The sequence below is a fragment of the Nicotiana sylvestris genome, chromosome 7, assembly GCF_000393655.2.
Source record: "Nicotiana sylvestris chromosome 7, ASM39365v2, whole genome shotgun sequence".
Taxonomy (NCBI): Eukaryota; Viridiplantae; Streptophyta; class Magnoliopsida; order Solanales; family Solanaceae; genus Nicotiana; species Nicotiana sylvestris.
The window spans coordinates 93,482,419-93,509,140 of NC_091063.1; the positions used below are offsets into that span (position 1 = coordinate 93,482,419).

Below are 26,722 nucleotides of genomic sequence, written 5' to 3' on the forward strand. Positions count from 1 at the left end.
GTTACCTTCCGAGATTGTTGCCTAGCATGGTCAAGTGCACTTGATAGCTTTATTTTTGTCGCAGAAGAGATCTCCTTTTCCCGAGCATTAGTTGCTTCAGCATCGGCTCGGTACGAAGACATAGTTGCTCAGCGTCAAATTTGGCCTTGGCCAACTTAGCAGCGGATCTAGCTTTAAGCTCCTCGATTTTGCGGCCTCGAGCTAGGCTCTCCTCCTTCACACTTTGAAGTCGGCGTCCGAGTGAAGTCAGCTGCCCTCGAACAGTTTCCTTCTCAAAGACAAGATTGTCCATGCTTTGCCTCCACCCCAAGGTCTCGGCCTCCTTCATCTTAAGCTCCTCCCGAAGTTGCAACACTAATTCGCCCTTCTGATGAAATTGCAAAATTAAAAGTATTAGTCGTCAAAACAAACAAGTGCATAATAGACCCTCGAAGACTATATTACCTTTTCAATGAACTTGGCCCGTTCTTGACAGGCCTTCGTCAATTCAACTCGTAGATCGCTAATCTCCCCCTCTTTCTTGACATGGAGGATTTTAAGACTGTCCCTCTCTTTGGAGACTTTCTTACGCTCGGCTTCGCATCAGGCAAGTTTAGTCCGAGATTTGGAAAATGCTCGTTGGTGAAGCAATACGGACTTCTCACAAGAAAAGGAGGTCAGAATCAGAAAGATGGAAATTAAACCCGAAATAATGAAAGACAAAACTTACTTATTTTAGGAGCTTCTCAGCCTCCTCAAGAATAAATGAGGAATCGGGATCGGGACCTTCTTCGATCCCCGTGAGACACTCCCAAAAAACATCGTTCTCTTCATGAGTCGTTGTCACATCAAGAGTCTCCATGTCCGTGGGCTTCTTGGAGTTGCCCTTCAGAAAACACCGAACCCTGCGACCAGTCATCTATGTTGATTACCCCAAGTGACTCACTTAGGGTGTTATCCTGCCTTTGAAAAGCCTCGGAGTTAGGTTCTTCGAGCTCACTCACCAAATGTCTCCCAGGATGAGGTGCACCTTTTCTGCCTGATGGTTCGGGGACTTTGCTCGATCTCCACTCTGAAATTTCTTCGGTTCGAGATTGAACCGCATCTGTTGCTGTCGGTTCATCGATCTTCGGAGCGTTAGAGCTTCCTCTTTCCTGAGCTACCAGGAGGCAGTCATCATCATCTTCCTCTTCTTTCTAGTCCCGAAGGCATTGAGCTGTTTCCAGAGATAGGGCCACGATGTCAGCCTTGGGCTTTCGAGCTTTGCTTTTCTTTCGCCTCAGGGTATTTGCAGACGACCCCCTCTTTCTCTTCTTTTATTTGGGAGACTTTGAGATCTCTTCTTCACTAGGTAGGGGCGACCGCATTTCAACAGCTTCCCCGAGACTTACATAAAAATGGAGTGAGTATTGCATTAAGGAACACAAGTAAGTAAACCAGAAAACTCACCGTGGTTTTTTGCCTCCCATCGGCCCTTGGCTAAATCACACCAACAACACTCTACATATGAGGAAGTAGAGGCCAGTTGGCGGACCCAACCCTCGAGATCTTGGACTGCTCCAGGAAACCAAGCGACATCTGCATCATCAGAAATGGGTTATATCGATAAGAAGGCAAAACCAGGAAAGAAAAGGGGAAGCAAGGTATAAAGTCATTTAAGTTTCATATTCCATTCATCGGGGAATGGCATTCTCTCAGCAGGAATCAGGTCAGAGGTCCTGATTCAGACAAAACGGCTCATCCACCCTCGGTCTTTGTCCTTGTCGATATTGGAGAAAAGAGATTTCAAGGATCGGCATTGCAGTTTTATTAAACCACCTCGGTATAGTCGAGGTCTGTATAGACGGATTAGATGGTCGAAGGTGAAAGGCATCCCCTCGACCTGGATCAAGAAAAATTTGATCAGATGAACAATCTGCCAGAATGAAGGGTAGATCTATTCAAGCATCACTTGGTAACGTTCGCAGAAGTCGAGAATAACTAGGTCTATGGGACCCAGAGCTAGATCTACTGGGCCTAGCGTAAATGGGTAGTGTACACGCTTAAGTACCCCGCTTTATGGGTAGTAATGTCCTCTTCTAGGGAAGGAATCACTACATCTTTGTCATCCCATTTACAATCCTTCTTTACCTGCTCAAGCTCATCCTTGGTTATCAAACAAATATATCGAGACATGGGCTCGCATCGGCCTGGTGTCGATATAGATTTTTCAATTTTAAAATCAGATGTTATTTCACAGGGCGGGGGAATACACTCCTCGACGCGAGGCGGCACCACCGGTTTACTTTTAGATGGATGTGATGATGAAGAGGCTTTTTCTTGTTGGGAAACGGTTTGGGATGTTTTAGCCATTGTATTTCAAATAGAGAAGAAAATGTTGCTGATGGAGTAAAGAACAAATTGGGAAAAGTACGATTTTAGGGAAATTGAAAGAACTAGCAAGATTTGGCAATGATTTAAGAAGTAAAGTTAGCAAAATTGAGAAGTTAGCCTATTTATAAAAGTCACTCAAGCGTATTGGGGAAGCCAAAAGGCCGACCGTCAGCCGTCCCTAATTAATGGCCTTGGAAACTGTGCAGACGCGACCTCTCAATCACTTCAGACACTGACATCACGAGATCGGCATCATGACCGAGACATCAAGGATATCGGACCTCAAGTCATTTCTTATCGTCTTATCTCGAGTTCGAGCAAGTGTTCGCTCGACTACTAAGCCCCAGGGCCACCCGAGTTTGGGAAAATTCTCACTCGGAGACTATAGATAAAGGCCTAAGGGATAACTTTATTTCAAGTTTGAACAAATGCTCTCTCGACTACTAAGCCCACGGGCTACCCGATTTTGAGGAAATCATCACTCGGGGACTGTCTACGAAGCCTAAGGGCTAAATCTAATTCAAATTCGAAACCTTGCTCTCACTCAGCTCGAACTCAAGAGTCCCGACATCCCGAGCTCACATCAAATCAATTTAAGCTTAGCTCGAGGATTAACAAAAACCTTAAGGGGTATTATATTGATCGATTAAAACTTAAAGGTTTATTATGTTTCGAGTCCGATGTTCAGGCCCATCACCAAAGTTATGCAGTCAAAATTCAAATAGAGACGAAATGAAATTCAACACGAGCCAAAAATGAGACAAAGAGATCCTTTTATATTTGCAAGGGATGGTTACAAAATATAACTACAACATCCACGAAGGGAACAAAGAAACAAAAAACAGAAGCCAAGAACCTAATCTACTCTTAAGGCCACGTCCTGGAGAGCATCATCTTCGGGAACCTCCTCCCCGGGGATCCCGTTTTGATATTTGTAAATATCTGTATGCCCGAAGAGATTTAGGGCAGAAAACCCTCGATAAATGTAACTATATTTCCAGTAGCGGAGATTGAGCACTCCGTTGAAATTTTGGGCCATAATCCGTTGAAAAAGAACAGCAAAAGAAAAAGACCAAAAGATGTAGCTTCACCTTCTATCGCAAGAAAACCCAAGAAGGTTGCAAGATGCATGAGCAACGATCCAAGGATGTTCATCCTTGAGACATTGTTCCGGTGTGGGATGCAAAAGTTAGTAGATGATAGTGCCACATTATTCCATGGAAAGCAAAAGGAATGAAGTGCTACACCAGGTTGAAGTTAAGAGAGATGAGTAGCAGTGTAAAGTTCGCATATTTTCTGTTGCGGGAAGGATTCGGCGCCCTTCTCTCGTTGTTTCGAATTGAAGCTTTGAAAAAAGGAGCCTTGGCGTAACTGTTAAAGATTCTGCTATGTGACCTTGTGATCGCAAGTTCGAACCATGGAAGTAGATGATTAAAGAAGGAAGCAAAGAAGGGAAAAGATCAAAAGTGGATGAAGATGAAAAAAGTACAGTTCTTTGTTCAACAGAATAGCTTCCTATTTATATAACGGCGGCGCCGGATCAGCGGCGTAAGTGGCCGACCAGTGCTGAAGCGCATTTGATGTTTTGGGAAAGCGAGCTGACATGGTATTTCCGGTCACTTCAAGCGCCTACGTCACGGGCATGAGGTCATCATAAGAGGTTCGAGAAAATCGAGGTTCAAATTGTTTCTTATCATCTTACTCTAAGAAACGATTTGTTTCTTGTTAAAACTACGTACAACTATAATAATCACTTTACCTAATAAAATCTGTTATTTTTTAACAAAGTCAAAAACAAATTAGGCTATCGTTTTTTTCTTTTCTTATTACATAAATTTTAATTCATCACATTTGTAAACTATATAAACACCTTCGTTAATTGTTTATTTATAAAAATAAAAAAAACCAGCTGGTATAAGCGAGTTCATCACTTGAATAACAAACCAGGTGATTATTTGGTTTTTCATCCTATTTTAAGCATATCATATACTTAAAATTCCACCAATATCAGCATTACTATACATCATATTCAGCATTATTCTTATGCATTCTACCAAAAGATATATGCTAAGGAAATTTTTGAAGTACTTTTAATTAAACCTTTATTTCAAGACAAGTCAAACTAATAATTTGGTTTTCATCTTGTGCAAGTAAGATAAAATTGAATACGGATGGTAGTATCAAAATGCAAACGGACGATTATGTAAGTTGCAGCCAACTTCCAGCCTAGTTATGGAATTATGTAGCATTAAAGAAGGGTTTAAACTAGCAAAAGAAATGGGATACAAAATTTATAAGTGGAAACAGATTGTCTATTAGCCGTCAAGCTTATCGACGAGGAAGACATACACTCACCAACTGAGGGTTATTAAAAATTATACATATTTGCTGAAAGTTAATAAGGTCACAATTACACATATTTGGAGGGAGGCGAACCAATGTGCCCATTTTTTTATTGTTATTTATATGGCCGATACTAAAAACAAAATAAATTTTTTGGTCACATAATATATTATAGTTAAAATATTTATTGACCTTTTTACCTTTTAAAAATAAAATTTACATTAAACAAGACTTGTAGTTTTTTTTATTTTTAGGACCTTAAAATCAACAAATATTTTAGTTATTAATTTTTTTTTAAAAAAAATGATTAAAACTTTTACCGTTTATAAATCATTTGTTTCTTGTTAAAACTATGTATAACTATAATCATCACTTTACCTAATAAAATCTGTTAATTTTTCAACAAAGTCAAAAACAAATTACGCAATCGTCTTTTTCTTTTCTTATTACATACAATTTAATTCATCACATTTGTAAACTATATAAACACCTTCGTTAATTATTTATTTATAAAAATAAAAAAATCAGCTGTTATAAGTGAGTTCATCACTTGAATAACAAACCAGGTGAAATACAATATTTTATCTTTGTCAGCATATATGTACAAGGCAAACTTCTCTTTCTGACGAAAGAGGAAGCTTTTTTTATTCATGAATCTTTTTTATTTTTCTAGTGTCAAGAATTTCCTTTTCTAGGTGAAGGAAAACCGAGAGCGACTCTATTTTCTAGTGTCGACAAACTGGAAAATTGTTAGAAGGTATGAATTGCCAAGACAAACTGGAAAATTGCCAAGTCTTTTGAAACTTATACCTATATTAATAAGGAAAGAGTTTTAACAATTAAGCTCTTAATTTATTTCAAAGTCTTAAATATTAGCAAAATAATTTAAAATTAATTTTAAAAGATAAAAAAGGTGAACAATATTTTGCTAAGAGGTTTCGTGCTTTTCTGAGAGTAAACAAATTTTCTTTATTACCACTTGAACATTTCATGCTTTTAATATAGTATAGATTTAATTAAGTAATTATTATGTGGTAATTGATAATCAAGGGTTGTTTCACATAATTACTTGCTTTAAATGGGTATTTTTTTTTTTTGCTTTTATTAGTTTAATCTCTGCATTTCTAATTATGAAGTTAAATGTATTACTTCACATTTTATCTCACTTTAAGTTACTTATATATTTATTTCATATTTTATTCCAAATCTACATAAATAACACATAGTAGATTCCTTCGTAACTTAATACAAACATTACTTAGCATCGGTTGCCAAATGTCAGAGGCGGATCCAGGATATGAAGTTTATGGTTTCCTACCGTAATCTCAATTTAATATGCAATAATAACTAAGTTCACAGTTAGATATTTACAAATATTTATTGAATTTCTTAATATAAATACAAGGTTTACGCAAGAGTTACTTGGTTCCAGGGAACCTATAATCAATGTTCTAAGTCCGCCCCTGCCAAATGTTGCATTAGTTATGCGGCGATTATTTTTGTGTCATGCCACCAACCTTGCATTATCTTACACGAGATTTTATATTGAAATTGATTCCTCCAACCAGTACCTAACGATCCCTTATTTTATTGTCTTCTCAGTCATTGTTTCGTTCTGTCCCAAAAAATAAAATAAAAAGAAGAGAAATGTTAGTATGAAAATCATAGTGTATCTATTTCTAGTGTAAGTTCAGACATTATTGATTTGAAACTGGATTTCACTTGCATCAAATTCACAATTTTTATGGTTGGTAACTATTGGTATAGTCAAGACACAAAGTTTGTGTATGATTGATAATTTCCAATCACATACTAAATCTTATTCACAACTAGAGATACTCAACCTTTTTTCAGGTGAAAAAAGAAGTTTTTTGGAAATAGTTTTCTTCATAAACTAGAACACCTACAATGTAAACTTGTGTTATGTCTCATTTATGCTTTACTTTTGGCCAGAGGAGACATAAATGACTAAGTAAAGATAGCTGCAAAATGGACAACAGCCTTTAAATTTAGAGAACAAAGAATCTTTTCATGCAAAACATTTCCTAAAAGCCACCCCTTTTCCCTCCCTTGTTTTCATATAAAATCTTTCCCATTTTCTTTCTATTTCCCACCTCTAAATTCTAATTTTTGCATTTGATAAATCCGTCTACCTTCCTAGAAAAATTATGTCCTTGATCCCTCGTCCTCGACCTCAAGTTGTTGTCAATGGAGTCCAGAGAATGAGAACTTTCCATTATTATTGGTGTCGTCAATGCCAAAGATCAATCAGGACAACTTCAGTCAATCCATCTGAAATATTATGTCCTCGTTGTTTTGGCCAAATTCACTATGGTCTTGATGTTTCAAGGCGTAGGCTAGTCCTTTCGGATGTCACCAGGCTACAACCATCTCCAAATTCGCGTCTTCTTGATGCCTTGGCTCTAATTCTTGATCCGTCAATTAGGCTACAAAATCTTGATCATGGTAACGAAAATTATCAGCTTAGACAACATGCTCGAACCATTCTCCAATTTATAGGCCCTGATGAAAATATACTTTCTTTACAAGCAAGTAATACTTCCCTGGAATCGTCAAACGAAAATGGGGTGGAAGAGTTGATTCGAAATGATAGGCCAGGGCCATCTTCAGCAAATGATGCATTGCCAAAAGTTGTACTAACAGATGGATATTTGGCTAATGACACTGTTTGTCCTGTTTGTAAGGATGAGTTTGAAGTTGGGAGTGAAGTTAGGGAGCTGCCCTGCAAACATTTTTATCATTCTGAATGCATTTTTCCATGGCTGGAAAACCATAATACTTGTCCGGTTTGTCGATATCAGCTGCAAGGATTCACTAATAACTATGATGTTCAACAAAGAAATTACATCAATAGTAGAGATAATTTAGATGATGAAGAAGAGGAAGAAGACACGAGGAACCCTTTAGTATGGGGTTTGGCTAGGCTTATGTCTTTGTGGCCTGTCAATTTGCTATCTAGTTGGATACAAAGATACTTCAATTACCCTCTTGATAATACTACCACTGATTTTCTTGGAGGTGAGATTTGGGTTCAACCCCTTTCTTTCTTTCTTTCTTAGCAAAAGCCTATATAGGAAACTTACGAGTTTCTCGTTAACAATAGCACCATAACTTGTGTCACCCGTCATTCAGAACTTCCTTTATGTTCAGCCTATATATCCTATTGTGATGCAAAGAAATATATCCTATTGTGATGCAAAGAAGTACTAACCCTAGATCGTCATTTAGGAAAACCTATATTTTTGAATACTCATAATGGTGTATTTATAATTATAAGTAGGGTTTAGAAGAAGGACGGAGTAATGGGCTAACGGGCTAGTTAACACCCTTTATGAGTAGACCCGACCGAATAGCTTTTTCCAACTAGATTCATATACTTACTTCATTTGATATCCTAATTATACCTTTAAAAATTCATTTGTTAAAGAATACTTAACTAACCTTCTATCTCACCATCATTAAACCTCGCCAAACGAATTGGCATGACACTTGATCATAAAATATAACTAATATAAACTAACAGCTTAAAAGTTTTCAATACTTTGATTTACTATCTCAGGTAACCTACTTTATTTTCCAGCAGGTTACTAATTCCACTCTCATAAATTAATTATCTTTTAGGTGACTTGATGGTATAGTATATTTTTTTGCATAGTGAAAACTCTTCCAACTATGGTGACATATTTTTCTTTGATTTGGGATAGGAATACCATGGTGGAATACATGGAACATTCTTTGACATGAAGGCTGCTGATTAGATCCCTTCTTCCATTGAAGAAACATCACAGAGTAGTCTTTTTTTTTTTTTTCCAGTACTCTTTGCTTCATTAGGCAGGTATGTTACAAGTTACAACTTATCTGACCTGAGAAATGTTCTGCCAATGGGATCATAAAACTAGGCTTAACAGGTATGCATAGGGGCGGCAAACGAGCGGGTTGGATCGGATATGAGCGGGTCAAAAACGGGTAATTCAAAAAATGGATAATTATCCGACCCAACCTATTTGATACGGATAAAAAACGGGTTATCCGGCGGATAATATGGTTACTCATATTATCCATGGCTTCATGAATATGATCGCTTTTGAGAGAATTCTTAATCTTCCAAACTTGATGAAACCCCAATTTGAGGCATTATAAATGTAAAAGTTAAAACACATTAGTTATCCATAGGTTATCCATTTGGTTATTCATTTTCTATGTGGATAATATAGTTCTTATCTACATTCGACCCATTTTTAAAAAGTTCATTATCCAATATGCACAATATCCACCCTTTAACATCTCCGAGTGACTAACAAACATGAATCCTATAAGAACATAGTGTAGATAATTTTTACTAACTTTATTTTAACCTATTGTAGGTAAATTATCTTATCTTTTAGGAACTATCGCAATTATTATGGAAAGTAATATGTAATTATCTTTTAGGTGATCTGATAGTATAAAAATTTATTCTGTCAGTGTCTAAAAGCTAAACTCAAGATTAAATATTGAAACAAATGAGTAAATTTCATGGATGACCATTCAACTTTATATTCATTACTCAAAAATCATCGCTTTTTTTTTTGTTACAAAAAAATCATTTTACTTTGCTCTAGTTATCGCAAAAGTCACCTTTGCCGGATTTTAAAATACTTTCACTTGAAAAATCTATTATGCCATTGACATTATAAATTCTTCCATTTATGTAATATCTTCTATGTTATATACTATATAATACTGTCAAGAATAAAAAAATGTAAAGTACATGACTCCCACAAATAGTAAATATGACTTCTTTGGAAATCCTGGATACTTTGCAGTTTATACTTTTGCATGGAACTCAACTCATTGATGCTAATGACTTTTGATTTCGAGAACAGCAATATTTTAGAGCCTTGGAAGCATTTTCAGACAAAATGATGGCCACGAAGCTTTGGTTTATGTATTTCATGGTCAAGATTGTTGTCAATAGCAAACTTTAACTTCAAAAATCAGAACTATGGGATATATATATTGTTAGGCAAAATGATGGGAATCACATTAATTGAAAAGAATTGACCCTGACGATACAAAAAGAAAAGAACGGATCCATTTCTACCATGTAAACTATCTGTTCTCGTTTGTTGTAAAATCAAATTATAGCTTAATGAACAAGCTAGCTAGTTAAATCAAATTTGGTGTGTAAAATCTAGTACTTATTCTTGTGAAGATTTTTTAATGATTTTTAATTGAGCAGCCCTTCCATCTTTTAAGGAATGATGGATTGAGCAGCTGTTCCATCAAATTGTGCTGATCATAATATTGATAAATTTGAGTTCACTCACTTTCTTAATTCTACACTCCTTGGAAATCTTAAACAGCATAGGGAGTTAGCTCATTTGCGGTTGCTTATTCAAGTATGTAAATATAGCGCAAAAAGTGAGTAAAACATACTAACTCTTAGTACTTTTCTCAATCTTCTACGCCAGGTTTATTTATCACTTACTATGTTTTCTGCTACGATGTCTGCGCAGACTTTTCAAATTTAATTACTATTTTGGTTTAAGACCTATTCATTTGTTGGTAAATAAACTTCTATGCAAATTGAACCAAGTTTCGTTCGTCGTTTATAAGATCGACCTCAGAGTAAAGGTGGCAAGTGGACCGGTCAGGGACCGGGACTGTCCCGGTCCTGGATCGGTTGGACCAGTATTCGTGGGCCGCTATAGATTGGAACCGGGACTGGACTAGTCCCCGGCGGGCCAAACAGTCCCAACGGTCAAAATTTAAAAAAAAATCTACCTATTAGGGCATTTAAAATCTGGCCGTTGGGTCACCCAAAATAGCCGTTGACTATTTACAAAATAGTCATTTAACCCCCAACTTTATTTTAATCCCAAACTTTTTATAATTACACTTTTTCTCTATTTTCAACTATAAATACCCCTCATTGTTTCATTTTTCTTACAAAATCATCAATCTATCACAATCTCCTTCTAATTTTCTTCTATAATTACAAGGCATTGCTTCGAATATCTCTTTACAATATTTTTGTTTTTAGACTTTAAATTTGAATTAAAATATTTAGGTCACAATTCTATAATAAAATTTACAAGGCATTGCCTTAGATATTTTTTTAACATCTTCTTGTCTCTAATTTTTATTTAATATTTTTTAAAAAAATATCCGTTGAGCCCACTTAGCCCGCGGGCCGGGACCGTTTAGCCCGGGACCATGAGTTCGTGAGCCCATTCCCGGGCCGGTTCCTACAAAAAGACCATTTGGATCGGGACAGTTTGGCCCCTTTAATTTGGGATCGGCCCGGGACCGTTTGGATCGGCCCACTTGGCCCGTTTAGGACCCGGACCAGCCCACTTATCACCGTTACCTCAGAGGCTTTTACAAGCCATTGTTAATTTATTCCGAAGGCAAACAGAAATAAAGGATTTAATTACACAAACTTTCTCTGGTTTTCACCTTCTAATTACAAAGTTTTCAACTGTATTTTTAAAAATTATAGATCCTCCTTATTTAAGCAGTGTAAAAGAGCTAGTGCTGCTGTTAGAGATAGACTTACCAATTGCATATACTATTACTTCATTAATCTCAAATTGAACTATGTTAAACAAAACTGAAGCATAACAATCTGCAGTGATTTCTTCTAAAACTATCCTTTTGCTTAGGCTTCTCAATCTTTTTAACAATACCATGGTATATGCACAAATCAGTTAACTAATTGGATAAGAACACATTTAATTGTATAAAAAGGGAGATAATGTAATTTTTACAAGCACATCAGAGATTTTTTTTTTTATATTTATTTATTATGGGTATATCTATTAGCCCTAATCTTCATTGTTCCATAACAGCTCTTCCATAATCAATTAAAGAGAAACTAATCATACATTTTCGTCAAGAAAAGGACTATGTGCAACCATAGAACCCATTTAGGGGAATGAACTGATTTCTATTTCATTCCAAAAATAAAAGAGCAACTATACTATAATAAACTACGATTTAATTTCCATGCGCTAGCAGTAAATTTTTTTTTACCCTATTAGGTTAAGTTTTATTTTTACCCTATTAGGTTTAGTTCACCGACAATATGTAATTTTTCATAACAAATCTAACGTGCTAACCTTGAAAATGAAATAACCTATTATATCCAGTTGAATTGTGTTGATAGTGTAGAAATTATTTACACTGTTTAGTGTATGTAACTTAAACCATCACCTAACCCAGAGCTCACAATCATTTGAGGCAAATAGTGGTGCTACTTAACTAAGCAGATGCTTCAGAGAATGTACAACACTGTCAACTCAAGGACAATAAGAAAAGCAAATAGTTCCAAGTTATGCTGCACATAGTATTTCTGTCCATGTATGCACAAAAAAACTGGACATTAAATCTTCTCTTTGTTGTTTGACACGGTAAAAGCTGGATCCACTAATATCACAAAAAAACACTGCTAACAAAAGTGTCAAAAGATGGTAGAACTAAGGTTTTTTTCTATTAGCCCGGAAAAATTTTCACCTAAAGAAAGTCTAGATTAGCTTCTTCTTTTGGAAATATTGCTTCAAATATAATATTTGCAGCACTGATGCTACAATGCAGACTCCCAAAGACATGATACTGAACCAAGCAACCCGTGCATTAGTCGTTTCACTCACTGCCCGCATCTCTGATTCCCTGAAGGGGCAAAAAGAGTAAAAAGATTAAAGAACAAAACTAAACAAATAAAAATTCTTGCCTCCATAAGCTATATACCTGTTCTTCAAGTAAATCAAATTTTCGTGAATGGCCTCCACAGCTCCTTCAAGCTTTCGCAGCTCGAGTTCAATACCCTACCACAGGTAGAAAGTTAAAGTAAAATTCTTAGAGCTTTTAGAACAATGGAAATATCAACTTAACAGAACAAGATAACAGCACCATATATGATCCTTTCCCAGAGTCAATATATGGGCAGGAGTATCCATTACACCATGCCAAACATATATCAATGTCAAAAATACTTGCAAGTGTTTTCTATGCACAGAACCATGCCAAACAAAACACAGAATGACAAGAAAATGCAGGGAAAGATCTAGGATTCATGTGGAACAGCAAAATTTACTAGTAATTTTTACAACTTCTCGTCTTTTCAAGTAATTCTACCACCAATTCAAATAGACTCTGCCTCACTATATGATCTGTTATTCATCAACCATCTTATGTAAAGAAGGAATCATATTATGCCACCATGTCTATCATAGTAACTTATTTATCAAGAGGCATTGAATGAATAGATTTTAGAAATTTGCCGGTCTTGCTTTCACTGTCGCTACTCTCCATGATGTTGGATACAAGATACCATCATTGGTTCCCCTATTGAACTACTCAATATCTCACCTCTATCTTCTCTTTTCTGGCAACTGATTCCCAATCCTTGGCAGCAATTCCAGTTTTCCAGTCAATGTTAACACTCAGACTCCCACCTCCTGGATTATCAGCCCAAAAACATGCTAAGTAGTTGCCAGCCTCAGTAGTTGTGAAGGCAAACTGACTATGTGTTATGTTCTCCTTGTGATGAAGGGTGTTCCCATATGGCGAGGTGACCTGCAAAATTAATACATAAGTCACATTTTTCAGTCAACATGAATCTATTTATGTTCTAGGCCAACATATGAGCTAACTGGCTTTCTCAACTAAATACGTAGCAAATCCTGACTGAGGCTCAAGGGGGTAAAAGAAGGCAAATATACACCACCCCAAAAGCTATTCCTTTTAAAGAAGGGCCATCAAAATCCATTATATACAAATCAATGCCACCTGAAATCAAATTATTCGGATTCCAGCACCCTACTCTACTTTGTGTGTATGTGTGAGTTTTTGCTTTTGACTGTCATCAAAATGTAGTGAAATTATATAACAAGATACAATGCACAGCTTTTTATTTTATATTTCTAGCATTACTGGACCAGCATTGTGAACGCACAGAGATGGACATAAAAAAGAATAAGCACGTGATATAATTTCAACAGTAACTTAAAAGTTACACCGAGCAAATTAAGAATACACTTTGATAAAGCCTTTATAACTATGCTTTTGAATGGATGGCAAAAGCTTTTAAGAAGAAAATAATTCCAATAACGGACAACCATCTGTCTACTTAATTATGGGGGAATACATGCTCTTGGTTCACCATTTTGCAAAAGCCCTAACAGTGTTACCTACCAATTAGCCATCATAAACTTTTAGCTATAATAACACTCAATGTTAGACATCACTATTCACATATTTGCAATGTATACTGGTTTCTGCTCTCTCTCACAACCGTCTAGAGACACAAGGATTTTCTCTATTTTCTCACATCAACTACTGTATGTGTCTGTCTATGTTAATACCTGAAAATCACACAAGGAAATCTATGCACCCACGAGATTCCTATTTGTTCAGATGTTCGGGTGGCTTTTGTAGAGAACCGTAATTTTATGCAAGGCTCTCTAATTTTGGGCAGAGTAGAGAACCTCTTGTATATAGGGAAGAGTAGTCAAAATCGAATATAAAGCGTTAGATGTCATGAAGAAAGTTGCAAATGGAATAAGAATACAAATATGTATGTATAGTCCAAGACTAATAAATTATAAGCATGAATAACAAATATATGGACAAAGAAATTGAAAAAATATATGACAAAATGAACTATCAATAGTTTACTGTCACCTTTTCAAGATTACGCTCATTGATAAGGAAAAGTATGCCTTAGAGCCTTGACGACGACACTAAAGCACCCACTAAACGAGGCAAAGTGCTCAACACGTTTTGAGCCTCACTTAAGGGTTTAAGCGCGCCTTTGACAACGCTGATTTTTATGACTAGTGTTCACGGAGTAAATTATAAAGAAGAAAATGGAATTGAAGCTAAAATGCGTGAATTAAACTCTTATACTGAATGATAATAGTGTGATAGTATTGAATACTTTTGAAGTTTATGCAACCAATTGTATTTGTGCTTTAAGTGTCAATCTTAGTTCTCCAAAGTTGCATCTTATTTATGATATGTGGGACAATGATTGAGGAAGTGAAGACAATTCGATTTTTTTAATATAATTTAAGAATTTTTTGTGGCTAAGGTGGAACAAGAGTAATACATCTTTGCATTGTATAGCACGTTCATCAGTTCCAAAATAATATATGGCTTCGAGGTGAAAACAATGTCATTTGAATACTTACTCCTAACGATGATAGAGAGATTTTATCGAATAGGATCAAATGTTTCCAAACATACTTGAAAAATTCATATATTTAAAGCAACTGTCTATGGAGTATGGCGCATTTTGTAATGGGAATGGTTATTTTAATGAGCCTCATGTGATTGAGGTTATGATGTATGATGAGCCTCTTTCTTGGTGGCTCATAGTGTCGGCTCCACTTTTGCAAAGCATGGTGTACAAGTTTTAGCAACTGGCTTCTTTCTCTTGTTGTGAAAGGAGTTGGAGCACTTATTTGATTCCCAATATTAAGAAAAAAAATCAGCTACTGCAAGAGCCAAAGATATAGTCCTTGTGCATTAAAATGTACGTTTTCTCTCTTGCAAAAAGGATCAATATATGTGGTCCAAGCAAGTAATGTGATTTGGGTATGTCTAGATCTCCTTGATTTGATATTTACTTTACTAATTTATTTAGTATGATAAGTTTTTCTTTTTCATAACCTTCTAATATTTCTATTCATTTTCATTTCGATGTTGCTTTAGGTGGAGCTTCTTTTGATATTGATGAGATTGCTAATGATTTAATTGAACCATCAATAGATGAAACTCAATTAGATGCAATTGTCTTTGGAAATTAATATGATAAGGCTATGAGTAGAAAACAAGTTCATAATCTGAATATGCTTTTCAGTTTTTGATAGTTCAAAAGTTCATTGTTCTTGGGGGTTACTGAATTTTTATTTTGGTTTGGTGGTCGTGTAATTGACCGATTTTTGAATGCTAAAGTGTACGCTATGAGACAATGACAATCAGACACGTGTGTCTTTCTTTCTGTCAATAAAATCTTATATATTAAGATTTCATATTTCACTTTCTTTACGTTGTCTTATTTTTCATTGCCACTACAGGTTACATATTTTCTTTGTTTTAATTAACAAAGACAAACATGGAGCAAGATCAAGAGTTAGACGCTTCTTGGAAAAAGTAAGTTCTCTTTCTCTTTATGTCAAATTATCTTACTTTTCTTTTTGATTACTGTGGCTCCGAGCCAGTTTGCACGCACCTCGATTAATTCCACGAGGTACATGCTACCTCCCACCAGCAACAGGTACCAGATAATTCAGCCCACCAAGACTTGGACAAACGAGAAGAAATTACCTAGTGTTTTTGCCTCCATTACTATTTGAACCTAAGACCTCACAGTTCTCAACCCACATCACTGACCATTAGGCCACACCCTTGGGTGTTATTTTTATTATATTTGTTATAATTTAATGTGGTTTTAACATCTAGTTTGTTGTGTAAATTGTAGGAGAATGAAAGAAATCTTGCCATAACTCCTTAGAATAATAGATTGAATTACTCACCACCGACATCACAAAAAAGGATTGAATTACTACCGTCTACAAGCTACATGTAAGTTTTTCACATAATATTTCACATAACTCTATTTTTAAAATTTTGAATTACTTTTAGCTGAATCTCAGCACTCCTATCCATGTTTGGGTTCGTACCCCGAATTTTAAGATTTAGATTATGACGAATCTGAGCTTTAAATCTGCACCTACGTGGGTTACCTCCAACTCGCACCGCCTAATCTTAGAATTTAGATTAAGATCATTCCGACCTTTAGATCCAACTCATATTGGGTACCTCATATCCGAGCAACATAGCATCCCACCTCCCTTTAATCGTCTTCTTCGTCACACCCCTCCAGTAACCCACTCCCTTCTTCACCAGTGCAGAAGGCCATTTAACCATCACAAAGCCACTACAGATTCACCTCAAACTTCAACACTCACCACCACAAAACAACACCCACTCAAAACCACTACACCACCCATTTCCTCTAATGACACCACAGTAAAGCCACCGGTACGAACCCCAACTCCCTTATTGATATGAATCAAGGAGCATCAAGGCCTTTCACTAGAAGTCAAGCTAAGGAGTTCAAGGACTTGCAAGGAGTAATCATGAAGATAGAGGCGTTAGAAGACTTTCGGATCACCCATGGGAGTTTACAATATTGTGCAAGTGGAATCCAAGGAGGGAGATAAAGAATCAAAGGAAAAATTGGCAAACAAGGATCAGATAAAAGCTGCTGGATCTGAGCACATCATGATCGTGAAGATAGCTGAAATTCCAGAATTCGCGATCCCTCGTGACGTCTAACTAGGCAGAATCTTGTAACTAAAAATGCCAATCTGTTTAAGAGCCTAATTATGGGTATTTAGCTCAATGATAGCCTAATCTTTAGTCTTTCTTTTGCAGGATTTGGACTTTGATAATAATAGAACTCTCTTGTGAGAATTGGACTATGCATTTGTTGCTTGAAAACTACAATGGAGCTTGCTTGAGGAATCATTACTCTCAAGGGTTTCATATAGACTAGGTTTTACTTTGATTTCTTAATAAAAGGTATGTGGTTCCTTTTTTTTTGAGAACGAAAACAAAAAGGGAATGTGGTTCCTTTTACCATTTATTATCTATTAGAATCAAGTATGCATCTACCTTCAATCTTCTTCTTCCCTTTTCTATTTCCATTTTACATTTGTGTTTTCATGCTTATATCACCTATATAAAATGACCCCTCAAATCATCAAAGACCTTCACCTTCAACACCAGAGGACATGACTGCAAAAACTTTCCAGCAACTACGACTTCTTTTCTACCACGCTAACTCCCCTTCTCTGTTAAAAACCCGGCCTCTTTTGACAGCACCACCACGATCCTTGAACACCTCTAGAGCACCGAAAAACTGACCTCCATTGGCGAACATTGATGGAAAATAGTTTTCAGTAACAAGTTTCTCGCTTCTCACCTCCTCTCTTCTGCCCTCCTCTCAAAGCAAAACCAAAATATAGCACCTAAACATATACTTCTCTAAAAATCTCCAAGCGAGTGAAGATCGTAAAAAGTGAAGCCTCGCCAAGCTTTATCGGAAATCCTCCAACTGGCAAACAACACCTATCCTTTGCATTTCATCTCTTTTTCCCTTTTGTTCCAGACAGTGAACTGTCACCTTCACCATCATTGAAAATGAACCTAACGGGAAAATCCCACAGGAGACTCATCAAATAGTCCATCTCTTTTCATTCTTCTTTTTCCCTTTTTGTGTTTCACCAATTTTTTTTGAAGGAATGTGAAATGTTTTGGAAAAAAGAAAGAGAAGAAGCATAACTTAAGCTTTTTACGCTCTCAAATGCAAGTGTAAAACATACGATTTGCCATGTCAGCATGAGGTGTTCATGTGACACAGCTCGGTCGAGCAGAGATGTCTATCTCGTCACTAGCTAAGTTGGAGTATCTACCTGACAAATCGTACCAAGTTGAGGGGCTATCAGGTATTTGGCCAAAATATTATTTTACTAAATCAATGAAATATGCAAAATGCAAATGTTGCATTCTAGACCAATGTCTTCTCCACTAGTCCTTCACTGGTCATTATAATTAAATTAGAAATACTTCCATTCAAGGAATAAAATAGAAGATCGTACATGCAAACTAGTCATTTCCAGCGAAAATATGATTGATTTTGGCTTAGGCTAATACTGAACAATGATTCTAATCTGACTACTTTCATTTTTTTTAAAGATAACAAGAGAGAGCTTTTGTCAGGTTCGTCTTTTCATCCACTAGAAAGGAAACAGTATCTGCTTTTTGATTCTCTAAGTTTATCAATGTTCTTCCTCATGAATAAATTAGCCTAGAGTCCTAAGTGCGGAGTTGAGAAGCCAAGACACCGCAGGCATTGCTTAGTAATCTTATCAATGTGAAAACAAGACTTTATTTTCACTCTCAACCAACTAACGGAAAGTGCAAACTTAAGCTCAAATTAGTAGAGACCCACTTAATCTCAAGCTCCCGCAGATTCAGAAAACAAATTTTTTAAAATTAGCACTGGAAGTAAGTCTGCAAAATCCCCATAACCCAAAAAATGATAAACCATTATGCCAAACTAGACTATTATATATATAAGCAAAAAACTAGCAGATGGATGTGACGTCAACCAAGTGAAAAAGAGCAATTAAACCAATCTTACTGAATAGATAATCATTTTTAGTCATGTCAACCAAACGAAAGCCTTCGTATAAATACTGGGTTCAAAACTAAATCGGCAAGGCACCTTCACTCACACATTAACCAGAAACTCACTAGGCAAGATCCTATAATCAGCTCCAATTTCACTTAGACACTCTTAACAGACACAATAAATTCACACTCCAATCTTAACCCATCATTCAACAGAAACCATTATTCCAGCTCATCCTAGGGGTAACAATTGAAAGGTAACATTTCTTCTAGCTTATAATCCTGAAGCTTGGAATATCTGAACTATTCAATCATCACAAATATCCAATTGAGTAAATCAAATGAAGATTCCATAAGATTTAAGAGCAAAAAGTAGAAAGGCAAATGCATACCCTAGCGGAAATGGTGGGGGTGGGGTGCACATGATCGTCGGAGATGACAACGTAATCCGCCAAAACGACAACGTTGTTGTGGAGTTCTTCGGAAACGCACTTTGTACCAGTCGCCGGCAGACTCAACCATATTGCTTCCCCCTTCTTCTGCAATAAACACACAACCATCAACAACACCGCAAAATACATCAATTGTCGCACGTTGCCACTGTCCCCCATCATCTCTTAATCCTTACTTTAGATTCTGGTTTGTTGTAACTCTCCGATCTTCGAAATTGAATCTCCCCTGGGGCTACGAAATGGAACAAGCCTTGTTTTTTACTTGAACTTTGTTTTTCTAACCCTTTTATTTTATAATATGCAAAGTTATTAGTACTAATAGTTTTTAATATTAATTCATTTTCAATTAATAATAAAGCAATTATGATCCGAAAGTGGGGCTTGGACAAATGGAAAAAAATATCTAGTGTTTTTTTTGTGAAAGCTCACTTTATTTTTCTTACAATAGTAATACATTCTATGGTATGGTTGCACCATATAATTAAAAGTCAAGTACAGTATAATAGTTATAATTCACTTAGTTATTTACCACAATTTAATTAAAATATATTTTAATGTCATGTTTGATTATATTAGTGTAATTGTATAGTTTAATATTCTTTTATTTTAAATAAAAGCTAATTATAAAGAAATAAACTATTTTCGGATAAACATGATGATAAGTTTAATGTGTGACCAATACATGTGTGAATAAGAATGTAAAAATTAAATTTTATCGGATCAAATCTATAAAATAATATGGACTATATAAAATTTAAGATGATAGTCCAAACAATATTGTGGCTAGTAATTGGATTAATTATTTAAGTCCAACATATATGTGTTGGACTAGTCCATCTAATTGAGCTACAAATTAAATGATGAACCCATTTTGTTAGCCCAATGTCCAAATAGTTATTAGCCCATCTTAAAGCTCAGGCTCATGCCATATATAAAGTGAAGTGGCAATCCAAGCCAAAATAAATGAGCTAATGAAATCATGCCATGTGTCAAAAAATGGTGGCATACCAAGTCAAATCAACAATCAATAGAGTTGTGTCAAGTGTCTAGATGGTATTGATAATTCAAATGGACCAATCAAATTGCAGAGCTATACCACTCCCTACAACTATAAATAGAGGTTTCATAAAGCTAGAAGACACTAGAAGTGAGAACAAGAAGCAGGCAGAGAGCTTGTGGATCAAACGCCGCAAATTTCTCTACAAGCTACAAGTTCAAGCACTCAAGCTACAAGTTCAAGTTCAAGATCAAGAACGAGGGAGAATCAAATATCAAGGCATTCAAGATCAAATTACTTGTTCATGGCAGATAATTCACTCAAGTTCAAGACAGAGATTCAAGACCAAGCTTTACAAGCTCTTGAATCAAAATCAAAATCAAGCTCATCCGGATAGTTTATATTTTTGAAGAATCAGAGGAATACCATAGATATTGTAACACTAATCATTTTTGAAATCAAATACTACATTTGTTACGCAATTTTTTTAGTCTTGATTATTTATTTTTCTCAACGTGAAAATTTGTTGTTATAAAATTTTGGCACGCCCAGTGGGACAATCTCTATCTTTCATATTTTCAATTACCAAATTTCAAGACACAAAAATGGCTCCTAAGAAGACCAACTTCAAATTCACTATTGTTAGGGCTATGAATTTCAAGTTTTACTCTGATGTGGAAAACTTGTTGGACGCTACTATGGAAAGCGTAGGACATATTACTAGGAACAAAGCAAACTTGTTGGGATAACAAGCATTTCAAGTGTCGTCTGCATCAGTTCCTACCTTTGATTTTCGTTCCTCAAATGGGGCAAGATCTTTTTCAACTGAATCAGAATGAGCGAACATTGCTGAAATTATTGAGGAGACATTAACTCTACTTAGCCCATCAAGATCTAAGAATCTCATCACACAGGATGATGATGATGATGTCTTGATCACTGAATCTGCTCCAATCACTCTACGTGAGTTGTTTTACTCAAAGTATGGTATAACAGAAAATCCATGCTTTGCTCCACCATCCACGGCGGTTATCCAAGAAATGGTGACTAATACTTCAACTGTTAAGAACTCGCAAATTTAACAAAGACATTTGAAGGGTTAATGAAGGATATGTAAGATCATGAAAATCAAATTGTCAAGCTGATAAATAGAGTTGAAAGCATGATGGAGGGAGATTCAAGTAATGCACCTGGAAAGCTCCCTATGATGCAAGATAAAGGAGACTCATAAGGTTATCAACCCCTAAAATTTCAATATGGTAAAGAAAATCTAAAGCAACACATTGCACACTTAGTCAAAACTTGTAATAATGCTGGAACCATGAAGATTATCTTGTCAAACAGTTTGTTCGCTCCTTAAAAGAAAATTCTTTTTATTAGTACACTAATCTCGAGGCTGGTTCTAGCGATAGTTGGGAGCAACTTGAACATGAATTTCTCATTCGCTTTTACAGCACAAGGCGCGTTGTGCGTATGGCTGAACACACGCCAATGGAATAATGAACTAGTTGTTGATTTCATCAATCGATGGAGGAATGCAAGCCTCAACTGCAAAGACAGACTTAGTGAAGCTTCTGGAATAGAAATGTGTATTCAAGAAATCTATTGGGAATTTTGCTACATCTTACAGGGTATCAAGCCTAAATTTTTTGAAGAATTAGCTACACATGCTCATGATATGGAGTTAATCATGTCTTCAGGTCAGGGACAACCCTTTCATAAAGCAAGTAAAACAACCGCCTTATGCCTCATATTTGTAGAGGCCCCTTTTTATGTTACATCTAATAGACTATGTATAAGTTTTTAAAAAAGGTTCTATGAAGTGAAAAAGTTTAATTTCTTTCTTTTATAGAGAAGAAGGATGTGTAACTACTATGATTTCTACCTAGGAAATTTCAATTGAAATGAATATCGAACCCGAATTTCGTAAGAAACATGTGATATATAGGTAGTAACAATTTGATGTTAATGTTGATAAAGAAATCTCAAAATCTTTCGAAGGGTCCTTTAGAATTGATTACTTTTATATATAATATGTAATGCTATTTTTTCACTTCAAAATAGATTTGAACAATTCAAAGCATATGAAAATATTATTGGCTTTCTAGTTGGTAGTAAAAACTAAGATCGCTAGATGTTGGAAATTTAAAAAAATATTGCCTTAATCTTGAATGTTCCTTAAAGCATAATAAACAATTCGATATTGATGGTTTAAATTAATTTTCTAAATTAAAATTATTAAGGAAAATAGTACAATTAGAAGATTACAGTTTAATTGATACATTTAATCAAATAAAAAGATTTAATTCTTTTCCAAATACCTAAATTTCTATGGAATAATGTTAATAACTCATGTTACTGTTGCTTCAGCAGAAAGAAGTTTTCAAAATTAAAATTGATAAAATCTTACCTAAGAACAATAATGTCACAAGAAAGGTTCAATGGATTAGCTATATTTTCAGTTGAGAAATACTTATTAGGAGTTACCGATTATAAGAAAACCATTAATAACTTTGTATCTAAGAAAAGCTAAAAAAAATAGACTTCAAATAAATAATAATAAAAAAATTAAAAAGTTAAGACCCCTTAAAAAGTTTGACTTTAGGCCACAAAATTCGTTGGGCCGCCCTTGCTTCAGGTCGAAATCAAGGGCCATCTATTTATGAACCTCGCAAAGGGAAGGATAAACAAGAAATAAAAAAGGGGGTTGGGGGGGGGGGGTAAGTTTATGCCGAAGTCTGGGAGCAAAGAATCAATGAACGTTAATGCCTCGCTATTAAATTTCATACAAAAGTGAGTAAGAAGAAAAGTTTACAGACAATTATCTTACAGGATAAATCCAACCGAAAGTTAACTTGCAAAGTTTACAGACAATTATCTTACAGGATAAATCCGACCGAAAGTTAACTTTGAAGCAAATACAAGCAAAGGAGTATCCATTCTTAGACTCTGATGTTCCAACAATTTTTGAAAAACTCCTTGAGTCGAAACTCATTGAGTTACCTGAAATAAAGTGGCCATATGAAGCTGGAAGGACTAGTGATCCAAATTATTGCAAGTACCATCAGTTAATTGGCCACCATATTGAAAAGTGCTTCATTTTCAAGGAGAAAGTCATGGACTTGGCCGATGAAGGAAAAGTCGTGCTCGAAAATGAGAAGGAAAGTTCGAATCAAGTCTCTGTCACTTTTCGCTCATTCGATCTCATTGTCTCTTGCAACTTTTTCAAAGTATATGAATGTGATGGGATCCAAACTGTATCATCACCAAATATGATTATGGTGACTTTGAACCTATCGATATAAGCAAACCATTGCTTCTCCCTATAATAAATAACGTAATAGTAGAGGAAGGATCTCAAGAGGAAAGTGAATCACGTCCTGGTCAAACTGATGATGAAAGTTGGATTCTTGTGACTTGGTGGAGAGATGCAAGACAAATTTACAAAGGGAGTCAAGTAAGCAATTGACTAGGGGAGAAATGGTGAAAAGACCCAATAATAAAATGATAAAGAAGAATTGAAACAAAATAAAAATGGAGGAGAATCACTATCAAAGGCTACGTCATCCAGTGACATTCGAAGAATTCCTACCATGCTGGTTACGTGCACAATATGGAGATATCAAAGCCTCATGTTGTAAAGTAGATGAGGAAGAGACAAAGAAGGAAGATCCATCATTGCTGCCGCTTCCATTGTCTGAAAAACTCACTGAGCGTGTCTTTGAAGAAGTGGACACTTGTGATGCAAAAATCACATTCACTAATGATGATCTTTTTCTTGGTGAAACATACCATAATCGCCCTATGTTTATTATTGGATTTGTTCTTGAGCAAGGAGTAAGTAGTATATTGATTGATGATGGATCTGGCTTCAATATTCTCCCAATTCGTACTGTCAACGAGCTGGCATACTGATGGATGGACTATGTGAAAGTCGTTTGATGCTTTAAGGATTCAATCAAAGGGAGCAAAAAGATATAAGAGCTATCAATTGGAAATAAATATGGGAGATATGCGTTTGAGTGCATGCATGCACGTGTCGATGCAAAAAACCTCATATAATATCTTGTTAGGAAGGCCATGGATACACGAGAAAAAAGTGGTATCATCCACCTACCATCAATTCTTGAAGTACTGTGAAGATGGGTGCGAAAATAAGATAGTTGCTGACGATAAGCCTTTTACCAAGGCTGAATCATACTTTGCCGATGTAAAATTCTACTTAAAGAATTATGTCTTAAAGGAGGTTAAGGTTGATGATGTGTTATGGACCAAAAGTTTTGTAAAGAAGGTTGATTTCACAACTGGTAAGGTAAAGATAACAGTGGAAAAAGATCAAGTGCTTTATGATATGAAAAAGATAAATGAGGCATCTTCAAGTAAGGAAGTGACTCTTGTTCTTCGCTATGTCCCAAAGGCAAGGAAGGTTGAAGATCCATCTTTTGAACTACAAGGTAATGCGTTAGGAGACTTGACCCTTCCTATCAAGCGAATTGATGCAATTCAGTCATCTACAAGGTTGCTTTAAGGGTTTGTCAAATCATCAAACCACTATTCCCTTCTAAATCTAGTACTTCCTGCAAAGCGTACAGATGAGGGTTTTGACCCAAATGCCTACAAGTTATTAGCGAAAGCTGGATATGATCCCAATGAAACATTCAATTTGGGCAAGCTCCTACCTGAATCTTCTAACCCTACTCAAAGGATGATGATGGATAAAGGGTACCCCCTAAAACAATCACGTAAAGGTTTGGGTTACAAACAACCCGCACCAATCCGTATCTTCATAAAAAGGGCAAGTTGTAACTACATTACTACTAAAGAGGAGTCTACGGCATTTAATGAGAAGCCTTTTGTATTTGATCGACTTACAAAACCAAAGACCTCTGTCTTTGATAGGTTGGGACCATTGAAGAAGGAACACAAGCGTCATTAAAGTAATAGAAGGATCCAAGTATCCGTATTTTCTATAAGGGAGATCTTGACCACATATTGCCCAAGTCTGGTTCCTTCTAGAATGAGGCGAGAGACAAAACTTGTAGTTTCACGCGGAAAGGTCCTCAAATCAAAAGCTCATACTATAGTCCATACTAAAGAACGTGAGGAAGATGAATAAAGTATAGGGCCATCATAGCATATCACAATTTATGACGAACAAAATGCTTCATATCATAGGGAAGTTGGGGAAAAGTGGCTTGATTTCATGTATGTCATCATATATCTTTCAATGATGGCGTTCCTCAAGAGGATGAAGATGCTAAAGATGCACCACCTGAGCTTGAAGAAGGGTGAAAATAACGATTGATTCACTAAAAGAAGTCAATCTCGGAGCTATTGAAATCCAAAACCCATATATGTAAGTGCCTCTCTAACTGTTGATGAATAGAGCACATATATTGAGCTACTTATGGAGTTCAAAGACGTATTTGCTTGGAGTTACAAAAAGATGTCAGGTTTAGACCCCAAGGTGGTTGTTTATCATCTTATTGTCAAACAAGGTGCTCATCTTGTAAAGCAAGCACAACGTCACTTCAAACTTGAATTGGTTTCCTTGATTGAAACCGAAGTAAACAAGCTTATTGATTCTGGTTTTGTTCGTGAATTTAAGTATCCTACATGGATTTCAAGCATAGTCCCTATAAGAAAGAAGAATGGCTAAATCTAAGTTTGTGTTGACTTTAGGGACCTAAATAATGTTTGTCCTAATGATGAATTTTCTCCTCCCATCCCAGAGCTCATGATTGATGCTACGACTGTATATGAGGCGATGTCTTTAATGGATGGTTCATCTAGATAAAATCAAATTTGCATGGCACCGAAGGATGAAAAACTTACCATCTTTCGCACCCCTAAAGGTATATACTACTACAAGGTAATTCTTTTTGGTTTGAAAAATGCTGGTTCTACACATCAACATGCCATGCAAAATATTTTTGATGACATGCTTCATAAAAACATAGAGTGTTATATTGACGACTTAGTGGTAAAGTCAAGGAAGAGAGATGATCACTTACAAGATTGGAGGATGGTGTTCGAACGACGTCGCAGATACCAACTCAGAATGGATCTGTTGAATTGTTCCTTTGGAGTTACTTCTAGGAAGTTCCTCGGTTTTATTGTTCGATATCGAGGTATTGAGACTGATCAAGCTAAGGTGGATGCTATCTTGAAAATGCCCGAGCCTAAGGATATTCATGAATTAAAAAGTTTACAAGGTAAGTTGGCATATCTTATAAGATTTATTTCAAATCTGGCTGGAAGATGCCAATTATTAAGTCGCCTCATGAAGAAAGGGCTTCCTATTGAATGAGACCAAGCTTACAGAAATGCTTTTGAAAGCATTAAGTCCTATTTGATGAAGCCTCTAGTA

General features: G+C 35.9%; 2 protein-coding genes across 7 annotated transcripts; one reads left to right on the forward strand and one right to left on the reverse strand.

Moving 5' to 3' along the window:
* The first annotated feature begins 6,758 nt into the window (after positions 1-6,758).
* On the forward strand, positions 6,759-9,904 carry LOC104234125 (probable E3 ubiquitin-protein ligase RHC1A). Of its 6 annotated transcripts, XR_712883.2 has the most exons (4): positions 6,759-7,734; positions 8,421-8,505; positions 8,616-8,682; positions 9,522-9,904. XR_712883.2 is itself a non-coding variant. In XM_009787623.2 (2 exons), exons 1-2 carry the CDS (start codon positions 6,864-6,866, stop codon positions 8,453-8,455), a joined length of 906 nt encoding a protein of 301 aa, XP_009785925.1. In that variant the 5' UTR covers positions 6,759-6,863; the 3' UTR covers positions 8,456-9,039. The 6 variants fall into 6 exon arrangements, 1 of the variants encoding a protein (XP_009785925.1); XR_712881.2 differs by having other exon boundaries at positions 8,421-8,682; XR_011401098.1 differs by having other exon boundaries at positions 8,421-8,624.
* A 2,090-nt stretch (positions 9,905-11,994) lies between these two features.
* Positions 11,995-19,643, reverse strand: LOC104234126 (transmembrane emp24 domain-containing protein p24delta3-like). The gene is made up of 4 exons (XM_009787625.2): positions 19,296-19,643; positions 13,069-13,275; positions 12,448-12,524; positions 11,995-12,369 (listed from the first exon to the last, which is right to left on the reverse strand). Exons 1-4 carry the CDS (start codon positions 19,515-19,517, stop codon positions 12,225-12,227), a joined length of 651 nt encoding a protein of 216 aa, XP_009785927.1. The 5' UTR covers positions 19,518-19,643; the 3' UTR covers positions 11,995-12,224.
* Between the last annotated feature and the right edge of the window lie 7,079 nt (positions 19,644-26,722).